The 18,200-nt window shown below is 40.6% G+C and overlaps 1 protein-coding gene across 5 annotated transcripts in view; it reads left to right on the forward strand.

The window, feature by feature from the left end:
* The window catches only part of fli1rs (Fli-1 proto-oncogene, ETS transcription factor-related sequence), a 42,936-nt gene that overhangs the window by 3,199 nt on the left and 21,537 nt on the right, over positions 1–18,200 (forward strand). For all 5 annotated transcript variants that reach the window (XM_034174184.1, XM_034174187.1, XM_034174185.1 and 2 more), the window contains exon 2: positions 14,920–15,125. In XM_034174184.1, the coding sequence (XP_034030075.1) occupies positions 14,920–15,125 (206 nt within the window). The remainder of the gene's footprint in view (positions 1–14,919; positions 15,126–18,200) is intronic.

Raw genomic sequence — 18,200 nt, forward strand, 5'->3', positions numbered from 1 at the left:
AAGATCCAAACACACAACATGAATTTATATCACTTTCAAATATGAGAGTGATTGGGGCACATTTGATTGAGATATAATGTAAAATATACATTAAATGGGGTTTTCAATATTGAATTTAAATGGTCACAAAATATGTAATATGGATCAGATTTGGTGTCGCTGACCGAATGGTCCCCCCAAAAATCGGTCTGCCCTGCCTTCACTGCACATGCGTCATTAGCCACGGTTCATGGATTAACACCCCGTTTCTGCTTCAAACTGTACTCCAGTCATCATCCATCTCAGTGACAGATATCTGAAGCTTTTGTACAACAATCATTTCCACAGAAATTTAGCATTATTTCATCATAAAAGATGGAGGAAGCGATCAAAGCTACACCAGCTGCTAGATGATGCTTTCACTGCGCATCGGTCATTTTGAAGTGTCACAGAGTTTTGCTGATTTTCTGCTTAAAACCGACTTTAGAATGATTTAAGATGTTTTATCTTGTCATCTGATAGTTAATAATCCCATTAATACATTTGATTGCTTTGGGTGAAGAGACTCCATCTCAGAGGAGCTGCTTTGGTCCGAAATGACGCATGCACAGTGAAGACAGGTGGACTGATTGTTAGGGGGAGACCGTTCAGTCTGCGGCACCAGATCAAACTTTGTCAGTTGATAAAGGATACCATCCTACATAATGCTGTCAAATGTGAAAGAAATCTGATCGTTTTCACAGTTAAGACATTTTGAAAATTCAGTCAGTTTTAATTATACAGATTTTTCCAGTTTTCCAAGATTTTTTCCTGACGTTGCCCTTTGACCTATGACCTTGAAAATTGAATCACTTCTTGCCTATCAGGATATGAATCTTCAGTACAAATTTCATAATGATATATGAAAAATTGTGGGCTAAAACTTGTGCCAAATGCTGGCTGTATCTGCTGTGATGACCCCGAACAACAAACGGGAGCAGCCAAATGGGCAACAACAACATTGCATATACAAAAACAAGAGACTTAGAAAAAAATCTTGTCTGAATAGATGCTTTGCATCTAGGATTGCATCCTGTACACAGATTCAGGTTTCATACAAGTTTGGTGTACCACCAGGATCTTGTAAGTCTTTTTAAAGATTCTGTAAAATTATCTCAAGATGAGAAACTACATTGTGGAGGAACACATCACGCAGCTGCTGTGAAAATAAAAATTTTTTAAAATACATGTCACCCACGGGATTTGAACTTGTACTTTCCAAAAGCTCTAATTGCCAGCCAGAAGCTTTACCACTGAGCTACCATTGCTGATCTGTAATTAGTGTGGAAAAATGCCCAAAATCAACAAGGACATGGAGTAGGCACGCTGTGTCTAGCTACTGCAGCCTGGTGCAAAGGCGAAAGATTTTTTTTTCTATATTTCCACATGAGGACAGCAGACAGAGACACATGCCTCATGGAGAAATGCTGTAAGTTCATGTCCTTCTAAACACAGAACGTGTCCTTCAGCTGGGACGTCCAGGAGCAGAGATCTTTACAGCCGCAGCTGTGAGCGGACATGCCCCCCCGTCCGTTTAGCACCCACATCAACGTGTCTTTGTGCTATGTGGTCATTCATTTACATTATTTGTTATGTAATTGCATATGTAGGTATTGTCATAATTATTAACTGTCGTGGCAGTGGTTTCTGTGTTTTTAATGTGTGCACTGAGCTGTCATCCAGCTGTCAGTGTGCTGTGATCAGCTGACAGGCACCTCCCCATGCTATGTGCGATCAGACCTCGCTGTCCGGCCCCCATGTGATCAGATTTGTACATACATATATAAGCATTTTATGCAAGTGTGCCCCCCCCCCCCCCCAGCACGCGAGATGTGTTGGGGGGAGCGGGGGGGCACATGCGCACACGTGCAAGGCACATGCACCACACCACACCACTCTTGGGGCACTTAGACAAATTTCACATCCAGCTCGACAGTGATTGTCTGCTGACTGTTGTTGCGCTAATAGTGTGAATGGCCACACATTTTCTAAGTGCCAAGTGAGCGGTGTTAGATGTTCGTGCGTGTCAGCTGGAATTTGGCCGACACCTGCCACAAGAGGGTTTGCACCGCGCACACTGTCTTTCAGCCACGGGTGTGCGCAAATAATTGTAGCAACAGGTGTACGAGGTGTTAGAGGCAGCTACGAATGTACACATATTGCATACAATTCCTGCTTCATGCGCACTTCAAGTGCAATTTGACCAAATTTGCACTATGTGTGAAGGGGCCCTAAACAAAATGTATGGTACAAATTAAGTTTTAAACTTTATTTTGTAGGGGCCCAAACTTCCACCTGCGGTCTCAGTCCTGGATCTGATGTAGTTTTCAAACATGCTGCTTTCATTTTCACACTCAGTGACCACATAAATAGCAAGTTTATTTGTGCTCATCTGTGTACAGTTCTAGTGCACAGCTACAGCGTGGCAGGAGAAAATAATTGCACCATAATCACAAAAACCTAGTCTAAATGTCAAGAGCAGAGTTTTTGTGCCATTTATTCAACGCAGTATTCAGATACGTATGTCTTACATAGGCAGTCCCATGAGAACGTGTATAGTCTGCTTACAGTGAAGCACATTAGCACTGATGTTCCACATTGTCACTCATCAAACTAAAGTCACACTGAACTGAAAACAAAAATTAAAAACAAAATAATAGAAACACACAAAACTTTAATTACTATGGTTTGTGTTGTATTTTTAGAGGGGTTTTATTGCTCTCGAGGTTTAAAAGCAGGGCTCACCAAGATGGAGCTATGAATGTGTGTGTGTTTTGTGGAGGGGGGGGGGTGTCTGATGGGGGAGATCAGGAGGCTGGAGGAGGAGGAGGAGGAGGTGTTGCAAGAATGAGATGTCAGATTGCTTGATCTCAGGGACCTGTGATGGATGCTGGTGTTGTAATGGTCTGTTGTACACTTTGATGCATTGCGTGTAGCTCTATTGTCTTCCCCCAAAAATCTCTTGCATCGTTGTCTACTTGTCATGTTCATGCTTCTGGTGTTAGTTTTCTGTTCTCTGGTTTCTGTTTCTCTTGGGTTATCTCCTATGTGTTCTTTTTTGAGTGTTTATGCTATAACTGCAAGTGAATTGTCCTTGGTGTTGTTATTCTTCATCATCACTCTTTTAATTCGAGAGATTTCCTCCTTGTGTACTTCATTTCAGTTTTATTCCTGTTTCACAGGCACTCAGGTTTCCAGCTTTAAGTGTGTGCCCATTTGCTAGTTAGTTGAGTCACGCACTATATAACTGTCACAACCCTTCATTTCAGCACCAGATTGTCTCACTTGTATACTGGTTCTTGAGTTTGTTTACCTGCATTTGATTCCCAGTTGCCAGCTTCAGCTGCCTCCTTGTGCCAATCGAGTTTAGCCTGCAGTGCCTGGAACTATTTTTTATTTTTTTTTGGTATGTTTGATTCATGTGTTCTGACCACCTGCTTGTTGTTCTTCATTCTCTGTTTTCTGCTACCCTCATAGACACGTTTGCTGTTTGGACTGCTTTCCTGTATACCGAACTTTGGCCTGTGGTCTTGACCATGATGCTAACTTGATTCCACATGGATGCGATTGTTGTACGGACTGCTGCTTCGGTGTGTTTTTACAGTACCATCTTACAGTTACCATCTGATGCAAATAAAGACTGGCATTGTCTTCTGCTCAGGAGTCTCCAGTTGCTATGATCATTACATTACTGAGTCCACCATCTAAATAGTGACGTGCTAGATCCAGGTGCACATGACTCTTAAAGCCTAATGATAGATGACAATCTGCGGGGCATGGCTTCCAGACATATGAATGTCACTGCCGAGATATTTGAACAACCTGTGGGCCAACCTGCAGGTGCCTGCAGGTTATAGGTTGACCTGCACATCACTAATGCTCAGGATATGGACCAACCCTCTGATGACTTTCATTAAATTCATGTAATGCACAAAATAGACCCATGATTAATTGACTAAATACCTGTTTTCACCATTCACCTGACTTTACCTTCAGATTACACATTGTGTAATGTATGTACTGTACTTCATTGTGTGTGTGTGTGTGTGTGTGTGTGTGCTATAGATTTTGAGGCTTGTGCATAGCCCATGCTGATGTCATAAGGAATGTTCCTGAAATACCAGGAAAGAGCTAAACTAAAATGGAGAGAATCCAGATGTCAATCAACATTTAATCAACTCTTCCCTGACTCTAGACCATAACATTTAGTCAAAGTTGGTCTATTTTGTTTGTTTGTTTGATACACGTGAACAAGGTTATGCACTCGCATAACCTTCACCCTCCTCTGTGGGTTGGTGGAGGTCATAATGAACCATGTAAGTGTTCACAGAAATTTTTATGACTTTTAGGAGTGTAGCAATTTAACTGAACAAGAATTCTGTTCAGCAATAATTTGAGACAACATAAAATCCGATGATTTATACGCTGGGTAAATTTTATACTTCCATTAAAAGTCTGTAATTGCACACTTGAGTTTAAAGTAAATCATTTGTCAGTGTTGGTGCAGAAAGCACAGTAGTTGACCACTGACCTCTGGCAGAGTCCCTCAACACATGACCTCAAATCATATGGAATAGACAACAAACAAAACACTAAAATAAATGTGTGATCAAATTGTAAAATGGTTATGCCATTTTACAAACAGTTATGCCATGACTCCACCTGTCTGTCTTTGCCCCCCCCCCCCAACAAACAAACAAAAACACAAATAGACATATTTGGACCACATTTTTAGATGATCTGTGGTCAGGTGTGAGTTCAGTCAATGTTGGTTGTGATCTGGATGTTTCTGTATTTATTTATTTATTTATTCATTTTACTGTATTGGTTTTTGTAGCATTATTGAAAAACCTGCCTTATGACATCATCATCATCATCTTTACATATTCCACAAAATCTCTCTGTCCTGCATGGCAGTGGAAGTATAAGGTGTTGCAAATGCTCGTATGTGTATCTGCGTCTAAAATAACCTGGAAGCAGGTGATCATATTTTCACCAAACTTGATAGAAATATTCCATAGGTGAATGTCTCCAGGGTTCAGTTTTAAGAAGCAGTACAAAGGAAGATAAACTGAGACTAAGGCTTAGTATTCCAACTTTAGTCAAAGACTGAAAGAGGCGGCATGCTCAACCCAGTCGCTACGGGGACAGACGATACAAGTTAGACCCGTTTCACTCTTGTCCACAGGTCTAAAATTTGGACCACCTGTTTGAGGTGGTTTATGCCTGTTTGTCCTTGTCTAAGGCCAAGATGGAAGCGGTTGTTGTGCTTCAACACATAGACAGGAGGCAATACTTACATCTCAAGATGGTTTTTCGAGCTCACAAGAACTATTTCGAAGATGTTCAGTTGTTGGGCAATCCGATCAAATATCTGAAAAAACTAGTGATTTTATTGTTTGTACACACTAAGCAACCAATCATTTATGTTATAAGCTATGCTATAGCTGCTGAAAACGTGTTTGACAACTGAATGATTCCCGTTTCCATCTTCAAATCGCATTAGTCTGGTGGAGGCAAAGTGGTGAATCTCAAATAAATCTTTTGTTTCCGGTTTTGGAATAGTGTTGAGCGTTCCTTATCATGATCTCTAAGTACCACAAACAAGAATCCATTTGTATATAGTTTTAGCATACTTAAAATTGAACCCAAGAATATAGAACCAACCTCAATTTTGTATTCATTATTATTATTATTATTATTATTATTATTATGTTTAATTTGACAGCAGCATTTGTCTTTTGAGTCTCATTTCCTCAAAATGAGTGTATGTTTCACCATTGGTATAAGTTTCCACTTTTTCTTTTTGCTTCGGTTTCATTCACTGCAGGGTGAAGAGAACGCGTTCACGAGGGCTGTAACTAATGATTATTTTCTTAATATGTAAATCGATTAAGTATTTTCTCGATTAGTCAATTCACTGTTAGGTCCATATAATGTCAAAAAACAAAGTGAAAAATGTCAGTCATTGTCATTCAGAGCTCAAGATGATGCCTTCAAATGTCTTGATTCATCCACAGCTGAAATATAGTCAGTGGTGACCAAGTGATTAGTGCGCTTGGTTTCTGTGCAGAAAGTTCCCAGTTCAAACCCCACCCCTCCCACATTTCTCCATGTAATGTAGAGTTATGTCAGGAAGGGCATCTGGCGTAAAACAAGGGAGCAGCTGAAGGGACTTACTGCCAGAGAGAAATGAAGCAGCTTGTAAAATAAACCAGAAAATGTTAACATTTAAGAATCTGAAAAAAAAGAATTTGGATAGTTATTTTTTAAACAAATAAAAATAATTAAGCAATTATCAAAATAGTTGCCAATTATTATTTTACTATATATTATATTATTTTATACAGACCATGTATAAAGTTAAAAACAGACTCTAGCTTCAACATGTTCAAGAGCTGTTTAAAATAAGGAAGTCCAGGCTGTTGTTATTGTATTTTATTTGGCAGAAGAAAGCACTCTGAGGGCTCTCTAAGTTTAACTTGAGGTTCTTTGCATGAGACAGAAAAGGGAAGCTCAGTGCCTGAAAACAAATGTGCTGAAGCATCAGCATGATTCATAACATGACCGCTTCACCTAATATGTTTCATCAGGCTGTAACTTAGCAGATCTTTTCATGTCCGGACATCAAATATCCAAATTTCCTCGACTGAGTAGGAAGGACTTTATGAGAATCATATCATATCAAACAAAATGTTAAATTTCATTCAGTCAAGAAAAAAGTAGCAACGTTGGTGTTGAAAACATGTTTCAGGGCTGAGATGTTGTTCAGAGCTTTTGAGCAAGACTGTGTGATGCAACAAGTTAATGTGCTGACTTACAGCACATTTCCACACAGGACATCTTTGTGAACATATTGTGTACTATCAAAACACAATCGTGAAACATTTTACACCAAGTCGCACATAAAGGTTGTGTTTTTATGTCGCTAAGTTGTTTTGTGGCACTGAGCAACAGGTCCCTCTGTGAAACACATTGAACAGGAAGTCAGTTGTGGCATTGGCGGTCAGGCCACATTTTGGTATATTTGTATCAGTGTGCAAAGAGAGCAAAAGGGAAGATAAAGAAAGAGCGGGAGTGCGCGTTTGTGGTTGTGAAAGCACGAGCTTGTCACTCAAAGCACTGATGAAAACTGAACCTGATGTGCAACTGCTGCTCACGATAATATCAACAGTTTAAGCGTTGCGTGCATATATATATATATATATATATATATATATATATATATATATATATATATATATATATATATATATATATATATATATATATGAAATCTGCTTTTGTTGCCATTTCAAACGATTTCTTGTCTGGAGAATTTGCTGTCAGCAGCCTGTGTTAGCATGCTTTCACTTCTGCACGGAGGCCTCAGGTGGGTGGGGGAGGCTGTGAACACAAGAAGTGTGATAAAAATAAAGCAGGACAATGTGAAGAGCAGCTGTATGTTTGTGTCATGTATGCAAATATTATAAATGTTACCTAAATTGCTGTCTACCTCAGCTGTCTACCTTTTCTTCTCTGAAAATGGAGACATTATATCTACAAATGGTTAAATCCTAAATGGTGAATGCATAGTTTTGGTTGGTGTCACTGTCCAAATACTTATGAACTTGACTACATACTGTACGAATTGCTAGGGCTGATGGAGAACACCTTCTAGGAGGCAGACGTAATCTGTAAATTAGCACTGAAGAAACAACTTTAGCAGAGTAAATGGTACAGAGGGTTTACCACAACAAGCAACACATTGGTGAGCCTCAAAACAGGAAGTTTCCCAAAAAACAATCAAACAAATATGAAAATCTGGCACAGTTCTGGAACATCATGCATACAGATGAGACAACGGTCAGCATTGATGGAGAGTATGGAGACAAAAAAGCAGCTGCTCCTGTCCCAAAGCGTTCCACCTCATCTGTGAAATGCGATGGACATGCTGTTAAAAGTAACAACAACAACGAAAAATAAAACAAAACACAGAATATACTGCAGAGACCAAGTCAGTCACCTGACCTGAATCCAACTGTGCAGAAGACAAAAACAAGAACAAGCAGGAAGTGAAGACAGCTGCAATAGAAGCCTGGCAGAGCGTCACCAGGGAAGAAAGCGAAGCCTCATGAAGTCCATCATTCCACACATGACTGTCTGAGTACCAAAAATGACAGTTTATGATTGTTAGTCTCTCCATTTAGTTTTGGACACTGATTCATGATTGGAGCACTTGAGAAGCTGAGTGAGGAATCGAAGTGTCTGGGTTTGCAAATGTCCTGGATCAAGGTAATCTTCAGTCTTCAACTGGGTCCCACTTGGGACCCAGAGCAGTTTCATCTCAGCTCATTTACAAGCTCCAGCAGCCTTGCACCACCCTTGGGGATCTAAACTTTCAATGACTTCCTGGACTTGGCCATCACAAGTGCACCTGTATGTGGTGCAAGTGTTGAAGTCTCTGGGTCCTCAGCCTTTGAGATTGAGATACACCTGGGAAGAGCTTATAGAGTGATGAGTTTGTTAGACAAAGGTGTTGCTAATATATTTGCAGGAGAGCAAAGGTCCAACTCTTTGGGTTTCTAGTGCTACCTGTCTAACTCTATTGTTGTGAGACTTGGATGCTAACCAGTTACCAAAGGCTGTATGTCTTTGGTAATGGGTCTCTGGAGAATGCTTTAATGGTTACATAATGGGACTCAGATAAGGAGTATCACATGCAATGTGATGGAATACCAGCTACCTCATTTTGCCATGTTTTGACTTTCTCTGTGCATGATCCAGCACATACACACCTCAGTGTTTAGGACTCCAGTGACTGGAGAAGGTCACGGGGATGCCCATGCATCATTTGGCATGCAGGAGATAGATGGTTACTTTGGAGAGGTTGGGATGGACTGGTTGTTTGCCTGGTTGCCATTTAGGACCCAAGGAAGGTTCATGGTGTCTTGGGTACAGTGATGTATGGCACCAGAACATATTCCCAGACTTGACGACTTCAAGCATGTATATTCATTTGGTTTCTCCCTGTTGGGGTTACCGGCTGATAGGCCACTAAACCTATGTTGTGATGCAGCGTCCATTGTAGTTGTCAGTGTCGTCATCATCCATTTATTGTAATATCACAAAAACTGTCTGATAACTTTTTTCTAATTGGATAGGGGTGTGATATGGGTCAATGACATCATTCCCATCTAAAAATCATATTCGTAGATTTGTTCGTTTGGAAATGACTGCCATTTATATGCTGAAAATAGCTATTTTGAGCACTTAAAAGCAATTTTCTCAAAACCTCTGATAACTTTTTACTAAGTCATCAAGGGCATAATATGGGCCATTGACATATTATTATAGTCAAAAATTATAGTCATAGATTCATTCATTTGGAAATTGTGGCTATTTTTATGCCAAAAAACAACCAATTTGGGTATTTGGACCCAATTTTCTCAAAAACTGTGTGATAACTTTTCTTTTAATTTAACCAGGGCACAATATTGGTCATTGACATTGTTCCCATCTCAGAATTATTTGTGTAGACTCGTTCATTTGGAAATGGTGGCCATTTTTATGTGGAAAATGGCCATTTTGCCTTGGGTTTTATATTGAGCTGATATCCCACAGGGCACTTGGCACTCTAGTTTTGCTTGGGATCATCAAAACAGAGCCAGTATGGATTCACATGTTGCTTTGGCACAGATTTTACACCAGATGCCCTGCCTGATGCAACTCCACATTACATGGAGAATGGGCTCCGGTGGTCTTGAACTGGGAACCTCCTGTTTTGAAAACAACTGGACTAACTACTTGCCCACCTCGCTGCCCACTTGACTTGCCATCCAGAAGACCTGTAATTCCTACACCAGGCATTTGACTTGGACATAAACAATGTCACATTAAGACTGAAAGTCTACACTCTAAGCTCATACTCAGTACTGGTTTTGCATAGTACATGGCTAAAATCAGGAACGTTATCAAATATCAAATATTTGTTTGATATGTTGCTGTAATACTGTGTTACTAACATGCTTTAGGCGATACTTAGTTGTTGTAGAACCACCTGCTTTGTCGATGCCTTTACAAAAGGATGTGTCGGTTCCCAATGAATGGGGCGCTGAATTCTCACACAACACTGACTTTTATGCCCGTCAGTCTTCAGCCTCAAGGAAATGCCAAACTGTATGCCATGGCTGAAGAACTCGTTCACAATATTCATGCAACAGTTGAGGTAAATAAATAAATTAAACAATGCAATAGCAGCACTCAGAACTTTAATCAATGTACTTGTTGTCGTCTGAAGCCCCCCCAGCTTCAGTGTTGTTTTCCAGCTTTAAACTGACCCACATTTTCACACAGTGCCCCCCTGCTCCTCCACCGTTTCCTCTCCCTTGGCCTGTGCCAAAAGGTTCCTCTGCACATGGTGGGCCAGGTTTCCTGTAGGCCGCTGAAAAAGCTTGGCGCTGACGTACGAGGGCCGAAGACAATGCTCAGCTTCTCTAAACAAACACGTACTTGCATCCACTTAGATTCCCATCATCGGATCACACGAGCAAACGATTAATTTGAGCAGCAGACAGAACAACAGGTCCGGTGTTTGGCCCCTTGAGATGTGTCATCTTAAGATGGTGAGGCTGTTCTTCATGATTTGTGTTGGCACAAAACACAAGAAGACTCGGAAATCTCGACCAGACAACAAGATGAACCGATTCACGCTAAAAATTAATAAAACCAGGGTTACAAAAGAAATAAATTCTCCTAAATAACTACTACCATTTGATATGTGGTCAGGTCTATAAGTATTTGGACAGTGACACAAGTTTTATTATTATTAATATTTTGTGTAACTGTCCCTGCGCACGCCACCACAATGGAGTTTAAATGAAATAAGATGAACTTGTTGTGTAGACTTTAAGCTTTCATTCAAGAGGTTTAACAGAAATATTGACTAAATCATTTTGGAATTATGGCCATTTGTATACAGAGTTCCTCTTTATTCGGAGCCCATAAGTATTTGGACAATCTAAATTTAACGATTGTTGTTCATAGAAATGAATGCTTGTAGCCAGTATTCTTTAGACAAGTTACAGGATGGATACATGAGCATTTCAAAGTCGCCAAATATGTCTTAGACTGTTGCATCAATCATTAAGAAATACAACCGATATAGCATTGCATGCTAAATCTGCCAAGAGTTGACACTTATCAAAAAACTGGGTGACCATGCTAGGAGGATAATAGTGAGGGAAGCCACCAAAACACTCAGATAACTCTGAAGGAGTTGCATGTTTCTGTGGCTGAGGTTGGAGAACTTGGAGAAAATGTGCTTCATGCAACTATTCTCTGTTGCGGAAAATCTCCCATGTGCCTCCTAGCAAAGTGTAGATGCTCCAGTCCCTTCCACTGTCAAGCTGGACACAAAACCAAAATCAAATAACTTCTTCCTACTCATAGGCCCAGTGTATTGTACCTGCAAAATTTTCTTCAGCTGCTTTGATAACATACACACCAACATATAGTGAACAACAAAACAAACACAAGTATGTTTTAATATTGCTTTATGAGTAAACTTTCTGTCAGATTTTGTACAGGATGTCACATAGTAAATAAAGGTGTGTTTGAGTTTACTGAGTCGATAAACAGAAAGGTAACATTCTGGATCAGATCACAGTCAGTAGTGTGTGTGACCACCATGTGCAGCCAATCTTCTGAGCATGGAACTCACTAAAAGGTGAATTTTCTGTTGAGAAATAACCTGACATTCTGGAGTTGAACAGTGTTTGGTGTCAGGATACCAGTGCAAATACAGCGATCCAGAATATCCCATCAGTGTTCTACGGGTCTGTCGCGCGTCATCCCTGTGTCACAGAACCTCCTCCTTCACCGGCTGATATTCGACTCATGAATTTAAACATCTGGCTAAGTTCCGCTCTGTCAAACCAGCATCCAGCATGCCAATGACACATTCAGGAAGAGTTTCAGTGAGGCTTGGCAAAAATGCAGCAAATTTCAAATTTATCATTTGCTTTTAATAGAATCACCAGGTCAATTTATGACCGACAGCGAGTCATTGCTCAAAACATGCCACACCTCTGTCATTCTGTCTAGGTCGATTAACTGATTAAATGATTCCACCTCCTCAAAGTGATATTAATCAGTGAAATCACCAGGTGGAGTCAGTGGCTGCAAAGAAAACCTGCACCCTCTTGGCCCTTTCTGGAACAAGTTGCCCACCCCTGGTCTAGGTGCTCGCCGGTGCCCGTGGTCACGTTTGTGTGCAAACACGTTTTGTGACTTAAAACTCACTATTTATAATCTGCATCTCTGTTGTAGACTTGAAATGATGATTACTCTCCTCATTACTGTTTGTAGAAAAACTTGTGTTTCTTCTGTTGTTCAGTATAGTTACAGATGATCACAAGACTGTAGGCCTCCAGTGGCTTCATGAAATATGTATGAATAAGTCAGTCATGGCTCAGGTTGAACCAGAACAATTGGTTTTTGTGCACAAGATAACGCACTTTTAGCTGTACATAAAAATACCAAGACTAACATAGTACAGTCTTTGAGGGGAGCTCACTTTTATAAAACTTTATATTGATATAATATTCAAAGTTGTGGGCCTTTCCCATCAGAAAATATTCTACTTCATCTTCCAGCTGTGTCTGTACCAGGCACTATGGCAATGTGGAAGATATTTTGGATCACTGGCCACACAGACAAATGTGGTTTCCACAATAGCACAAGTACTTTCTTTCTTTTTTTTTTCCTTTCTTTTTCTTTTTCCCACCTCATTATTATTATAATTATGTTTTAATTATATATATTATGCTATGCTATACCATATTCTACGTATATACTATACTATATTCTATATTTTTGGATACATATTTCATGTATAGTATGTTACTCATAATAACTTCCTTATTTATATTGTTTATAGTTCTCACATAATCACAGTGTCTCTTCCTCAAGTAATATACTTATTAACAGAGCAATACATTTATTCTACGGTTGGTTCTATTTGTCTTTTTATGTTTACTTTTTTACACCTTTGCACTACGGGAGTTGTCTTTTAATTTCGTTGTACCTTGTGTATAATGACAATAAAAAGCATTCTATTCTATTCTATTCTATTCTATTCTATTCTATTCTATTCTATTCTATTCTCAGGCCTTTCATTAAACACAACCAAACAAACTTTGTGTCACTATATGACATAAACACACCTTGTGTGTTGAACAACTAAATCCAAAAGGGACATGTTTCACATGTCTGGATAAAAACAGATCAGCCTTTGAGATCGAGAGCTACCTGGGAAGACCGGGCAGAGTCCTGATAGAGGTCGCTGGACAGAGGCTTTTGGCGAATCTGATATCTTTGCAGAAGAATGAGGATTAAAGTCTTTAGGGTCCTGGTGCATCCAGTCTTACTGTATGGTTGTGAGATTTTGATGCTAACCTGCCACCTAAGGTGATGACTGGATGTCTCTGATACCAGGACCCTTGGGAGAATCCTTGGGTAACACTGGAATGACTTTGTGTCAAAGGAGTGGCTACTGAGGGAGATTAAGATGAGGAGAATCACTTGCATTAGTTCTCTGCGTGATGCGGTGCACAGGTGCCTGAGTGTTGAGGACCCCAGTAGCTGGAGAAGGCCAAGGACACACCCACACTTCACCTGGCTGCAGTAGATAGATGGATATTTTTGAAAAGTGTGGATGGACCAGATGTCTGCCTGGGTGGTTGCAGTCCAGGTCCTAAGGCAGTTCTGTAGTCTGATGAATGCATCATCGTGGAGCACCAACTCATGCTCACAGACCAGACTTGGCATAAAACAGGTTTCATACTCATTCAGTGATGCTGTTTGTCATCTCTTCAGGAAGTCTGTAGTGTCTCCATCAGCTCCTTCACAGCTCCTGTCAGAACACCTTCAACTTTGGGACCATGAAGGTGGTTCAGATTTATAACTGAGTGTCACCACTGATGGTCAGGTGAGGCAGGTGACTCCACATGTCGATCCAGCAGCCATGGGACTTTGTAATTTGTGGAGTGGAGCATTATCTTACTCCAGCGCTTCCAAATCCTCATCCGCAGGATCCACAGAACCACACACTTTGATGTGGTTCTGATCTACTCAGACTTACTGAGCTCAGTGAGGTCACTCTCACTCATCTTAAACTGCTTACTCCAATTAAGGGTCACAGGGGGGCTTGACCCTATCCAATCAGTCATAGGGTGTGAGGTGGGGTACACCCTGGACAGGACGCCAGTCTGCTGCAGGGCCACATATAGACAGGCAAACACACTCACACCCGCACGCACACCTACGGACAATTTAAAGTTTCCAGTCCACCTAACCTACGTGTCTTTGGATCAGTCAGGTGTGTTCAGCCAATCAAAAGCTAGCTTAACAGTGGAACACAGCTGATTTGACTCATTATGTGCAATGAGAAAAGGAAGAAATGCAAAATGTGCAGTACTTTTGGACCTGAAACACTGTCTTCAGAGAAGAGGACACCACAGATGATTTTACCACAGTGCTTGTTCTCGGTAAAGTTTTACTTGGTGTTCCATGTGCCACATTTTCCTCAGTATACTGTATGAAGGATCGATCATCAGCCAAACTCCATCTGGACCATCGACTGATATTCAGAAATGACACTCACAGTCCAGACTGTGCTCATTCTTCATCCAGTAATTACTGTTCTGCATTCACTATGTAAGATGGATGCAGCAGAAACCCCAAATTAAAATAAAACTGTTAGTGTTCCTCCTGTAGCTGCTGGTTATAAATACTCTACTTTTACTAAACAATCTCAGACTAACAGGAACAAACTGACTGATTCTGTATGTGTCACATCAGAGTGGGCACTTCCCACAGATTGTGAACTGGCACATTAACTGCTGTGGTTGTGTTGGACAGGAAGCGTTGTCCGTCGTGAGTGAGGATCAGCCCATATTTGAGTCATCGTACCCGGCAGCCTCCACCATGTACACGAAGGCTGAGATGACATCACCTGGCGGATTCAGCCAGACCTCGAAGCAGAGTCCCGAACCCACTGAGCCTGAGTGGGTGGGGTCAGAGGTGCAAAACCCTGGGAAAACAGGCGAGCACGTCAATGGAGCCAGGTGAGTCAGACCACAGGAGAGAAACAGGTTATTGTGTGACATTGTTGAGCTATTTGTCAAAACTGGGTTTTCCAACATCCTGTTAGTTCAGAGTCAGGTAGAACTGAAATCGCCCTGACTCCTAATGTATGTGTGTGTGTGTGTGTGTGTGTGTGTGTGTGTGTGTGTGTGTGTGTGTGTGTGTGTGTGTGTGTGTGTGTGTGTGTGTGTGTTCAATGTTCATCGTCATCATCAGCATCATTAACATCTTTTGAATCTGATTGGCTGTAATTACAGTCCGGTACATACACAATGATGTGTTCACATGTGATGTGTAAATTTGCCTTCGTACACAAACACAACAGGATTAAAATGAATGCCATGAATGTGCTCCAAGTGTTGAAGTGCCCATTCTTTATTTGTGGTATAAAAGTGAACATCAGTGATGGATATGAATGTGTGTTTTGGCTACTGGGGATTCCACAAAAAAGGAAGGTATAAATGAATGGATTAAGCTTGATATGTAGTATGCAGTCTTTATTTAGTGGCATTTTATCTAAATAACTAAAATTTGATAATATACAGTGGCTGACAGCATGTCCACGCAATATGCAAAATTACATATTGTTATTTTGGGCATTTATTATACACTAATCTAAGAATTTTTCATATATTCCACTACTTTTGTCACCCAAAAGACTTTGGTAAACCCTCTTTTAACACCAAAACAGTTTGTCCACATAAAAGAGTATTTTCACTAAAGAAATGAAGAATTTCTCAATTTCATCTAAGGGCCCTGTCCCACTGGCGTTTAGGAGGATTTGCGCATGGATTGCGCACAAAATTGGCTCATATTCGCCAAACATCTGCAATATCCGTGTAACATGCCTGTATGAGTCGGCCGTCATCCGAACACGCTCGTGATCATCCGCAGAGGCATGCATGTCCGCAGCCAGGATTTTTGAGCTGTTCATAAATCTGGATGCGGATGACATCCGCCTATACTCCATATATACTCAATTCATACACAATACATACTCACTCTATGCGCTGTATATCTGCCATTAATCGCTGATATCCGCAACTGACGGGGATTTGTGGCTTGACAGCGGACCGGGACAGTGTGTAAAACAGATATATTGTGTGCCCATCATGTCCTCATCACAAACTAAAATATGTTGTAGCGAATGCATACAAACTGGCCACAAATAAAGCGTTTTTATTACATCTGCTTTGCAGCTGATTTGCGCACAATCTGTGAATGCATAACAAACACGTCACGTAAACCCAAAGTGTGGCAGAAAGCGACATACACAGTAAAATCACCAGTGTTAAATTAACACTGACAGTGTGAGTTTTACACTGGTGATTTTACTGTGTACCTGCCAGTCAGTGCTGGTCCGGCTGTGTAAATCCACAAAGACATAGCTGCTGCAATCCAGGACTTTTATTTAACACCAACAAAAGGAAGAGTTGCTGTTTATCCACAACTCACTCAAAAAAAAAAAAAAACATCGTCTCACACCCCGAGCGGCTTCCCCCCTTCCGCTCCTCAAACTCATGAACAGTTAACCCTCGCATCACAACATGAACATTAACTCTGTGATCAACTTGTCCAAGTCCAGCAACTGCTCCAGAGGCTGTATTGTTGGTGTGAATAGTGATGCTGAAAGGAGCGAGTGCGCTTCTTTTATGACTGCAATGCAGATGCCGTGCACGAGCAACACATGCGCGATGCATTCATAATACACCCGTAATACTGCCATGATAATCTCAATGTGTCGGATCAGTTTCCTCACTACATGCGTTATATAACCGTGATTGTTCATCATATATTCGCTATATATTATTAATATATCCGTAATTCATACTGGGATATTTGTCATTTTTGGCCATTTTTGTTGCAGACGACAACGAATGCCCGTGATTTGTATACTCAATTCATGCGCACTTAATCCTCTCCCCAGTGGGACAGGGCCCTAAAATATGATACATTGTGCAGGACAAATATAAAGCTGAGATTGTTCTGGACATTTTGATCTGCAACCCATTACACATTATACTATATGCAAGCACCATAAAATGTAAATTTCTGAAGGTATGGTAAAATAAAGACAGTACCGTTCGGGCTCTAAGGGTTAATAAAATCTGTCAGATAGAGAGGCATGAATCCACTAAGGAATTTATATTTTAATAGCCCTAACAATATGCCATCATATGAAGAGAAAGCCAATGAAGGGAGGCTAAAACTGGGGTAATATGATCAAACGTTGTTCTCCAAGTTAGAACTCTAGCATTTTGAACCATTTAAATACTTCTGATGCTTGTATTCAGTTCAGTTCAGTTTATTTATATAGTGCCAAATCACAACACAGGTGCCCCAAGGTGCTTCACAAAGGTAAGGTCTAACGTTACCAATCCCCTGAGCAAGTACACAGGCAACAGTGGTAATGAAAAACAAAAAAGATGTTTTTGAGGAAGAAACCTCAAGCAGACCAGAGTCAGACAGGTGACCAACTTCTTTGGCCACACCAACAATAACAAAAATCAGGTGAACGGATGGAAAAAAGATATGTCAAACATGGAAACAATAATAAATGCTCCATTAAAAAGACCCCAAGATAGAGTCTAGCGAGCAGTGTGACCCACAGTTCATCACGTGTGCAACTATGTGCTCAGGCAGGGAACTGATGGAGAGCCATCATTGAAGACGTCATCAACAGCACATCTAAAAAGAGAGGCAGAACAGAAATCAATCAGCCACAGCAAAGAGCTCACAGAACAGTAATTCTCAGCAGAAAAGTAATAGAGTAACAGACAGGTTGCTAATGTGATTGCCGGTAGCCAGCCGTTTGCTTCGCTAGCAGTCTCATAATTTAGATATAAGAAAGTCCTGCTCCAGCTATTAGCAATAAACAAGCCACACTGAGATCCGTTAGATAAATATGATGTCAACCATGAGAGAATCTAGTAATACCAAAATAATATCCAAGGCTGTTCCTCAATATGTGACATTCAAACATATCTAAAGTTGTGCTGAGATCCAGCAGTAGCAGTACTGTGGTGGTAGAGGAACTAATGTGATGCTTAGTTCAT

This window comes from Thalassophryne amazonica, chromosome 7, assembly GCF_902500255.1.
Source record: "Thalassophryne amazonica chromosome 7, fThaAma1.1, whole genome shotgun sequence".
NCBI lineage: Eukaryota > Metazoa > Chordata > Actinopteri > Batrachoidiformes > Batrachoididae > Thalassophryne > Thalassophryne amazonica.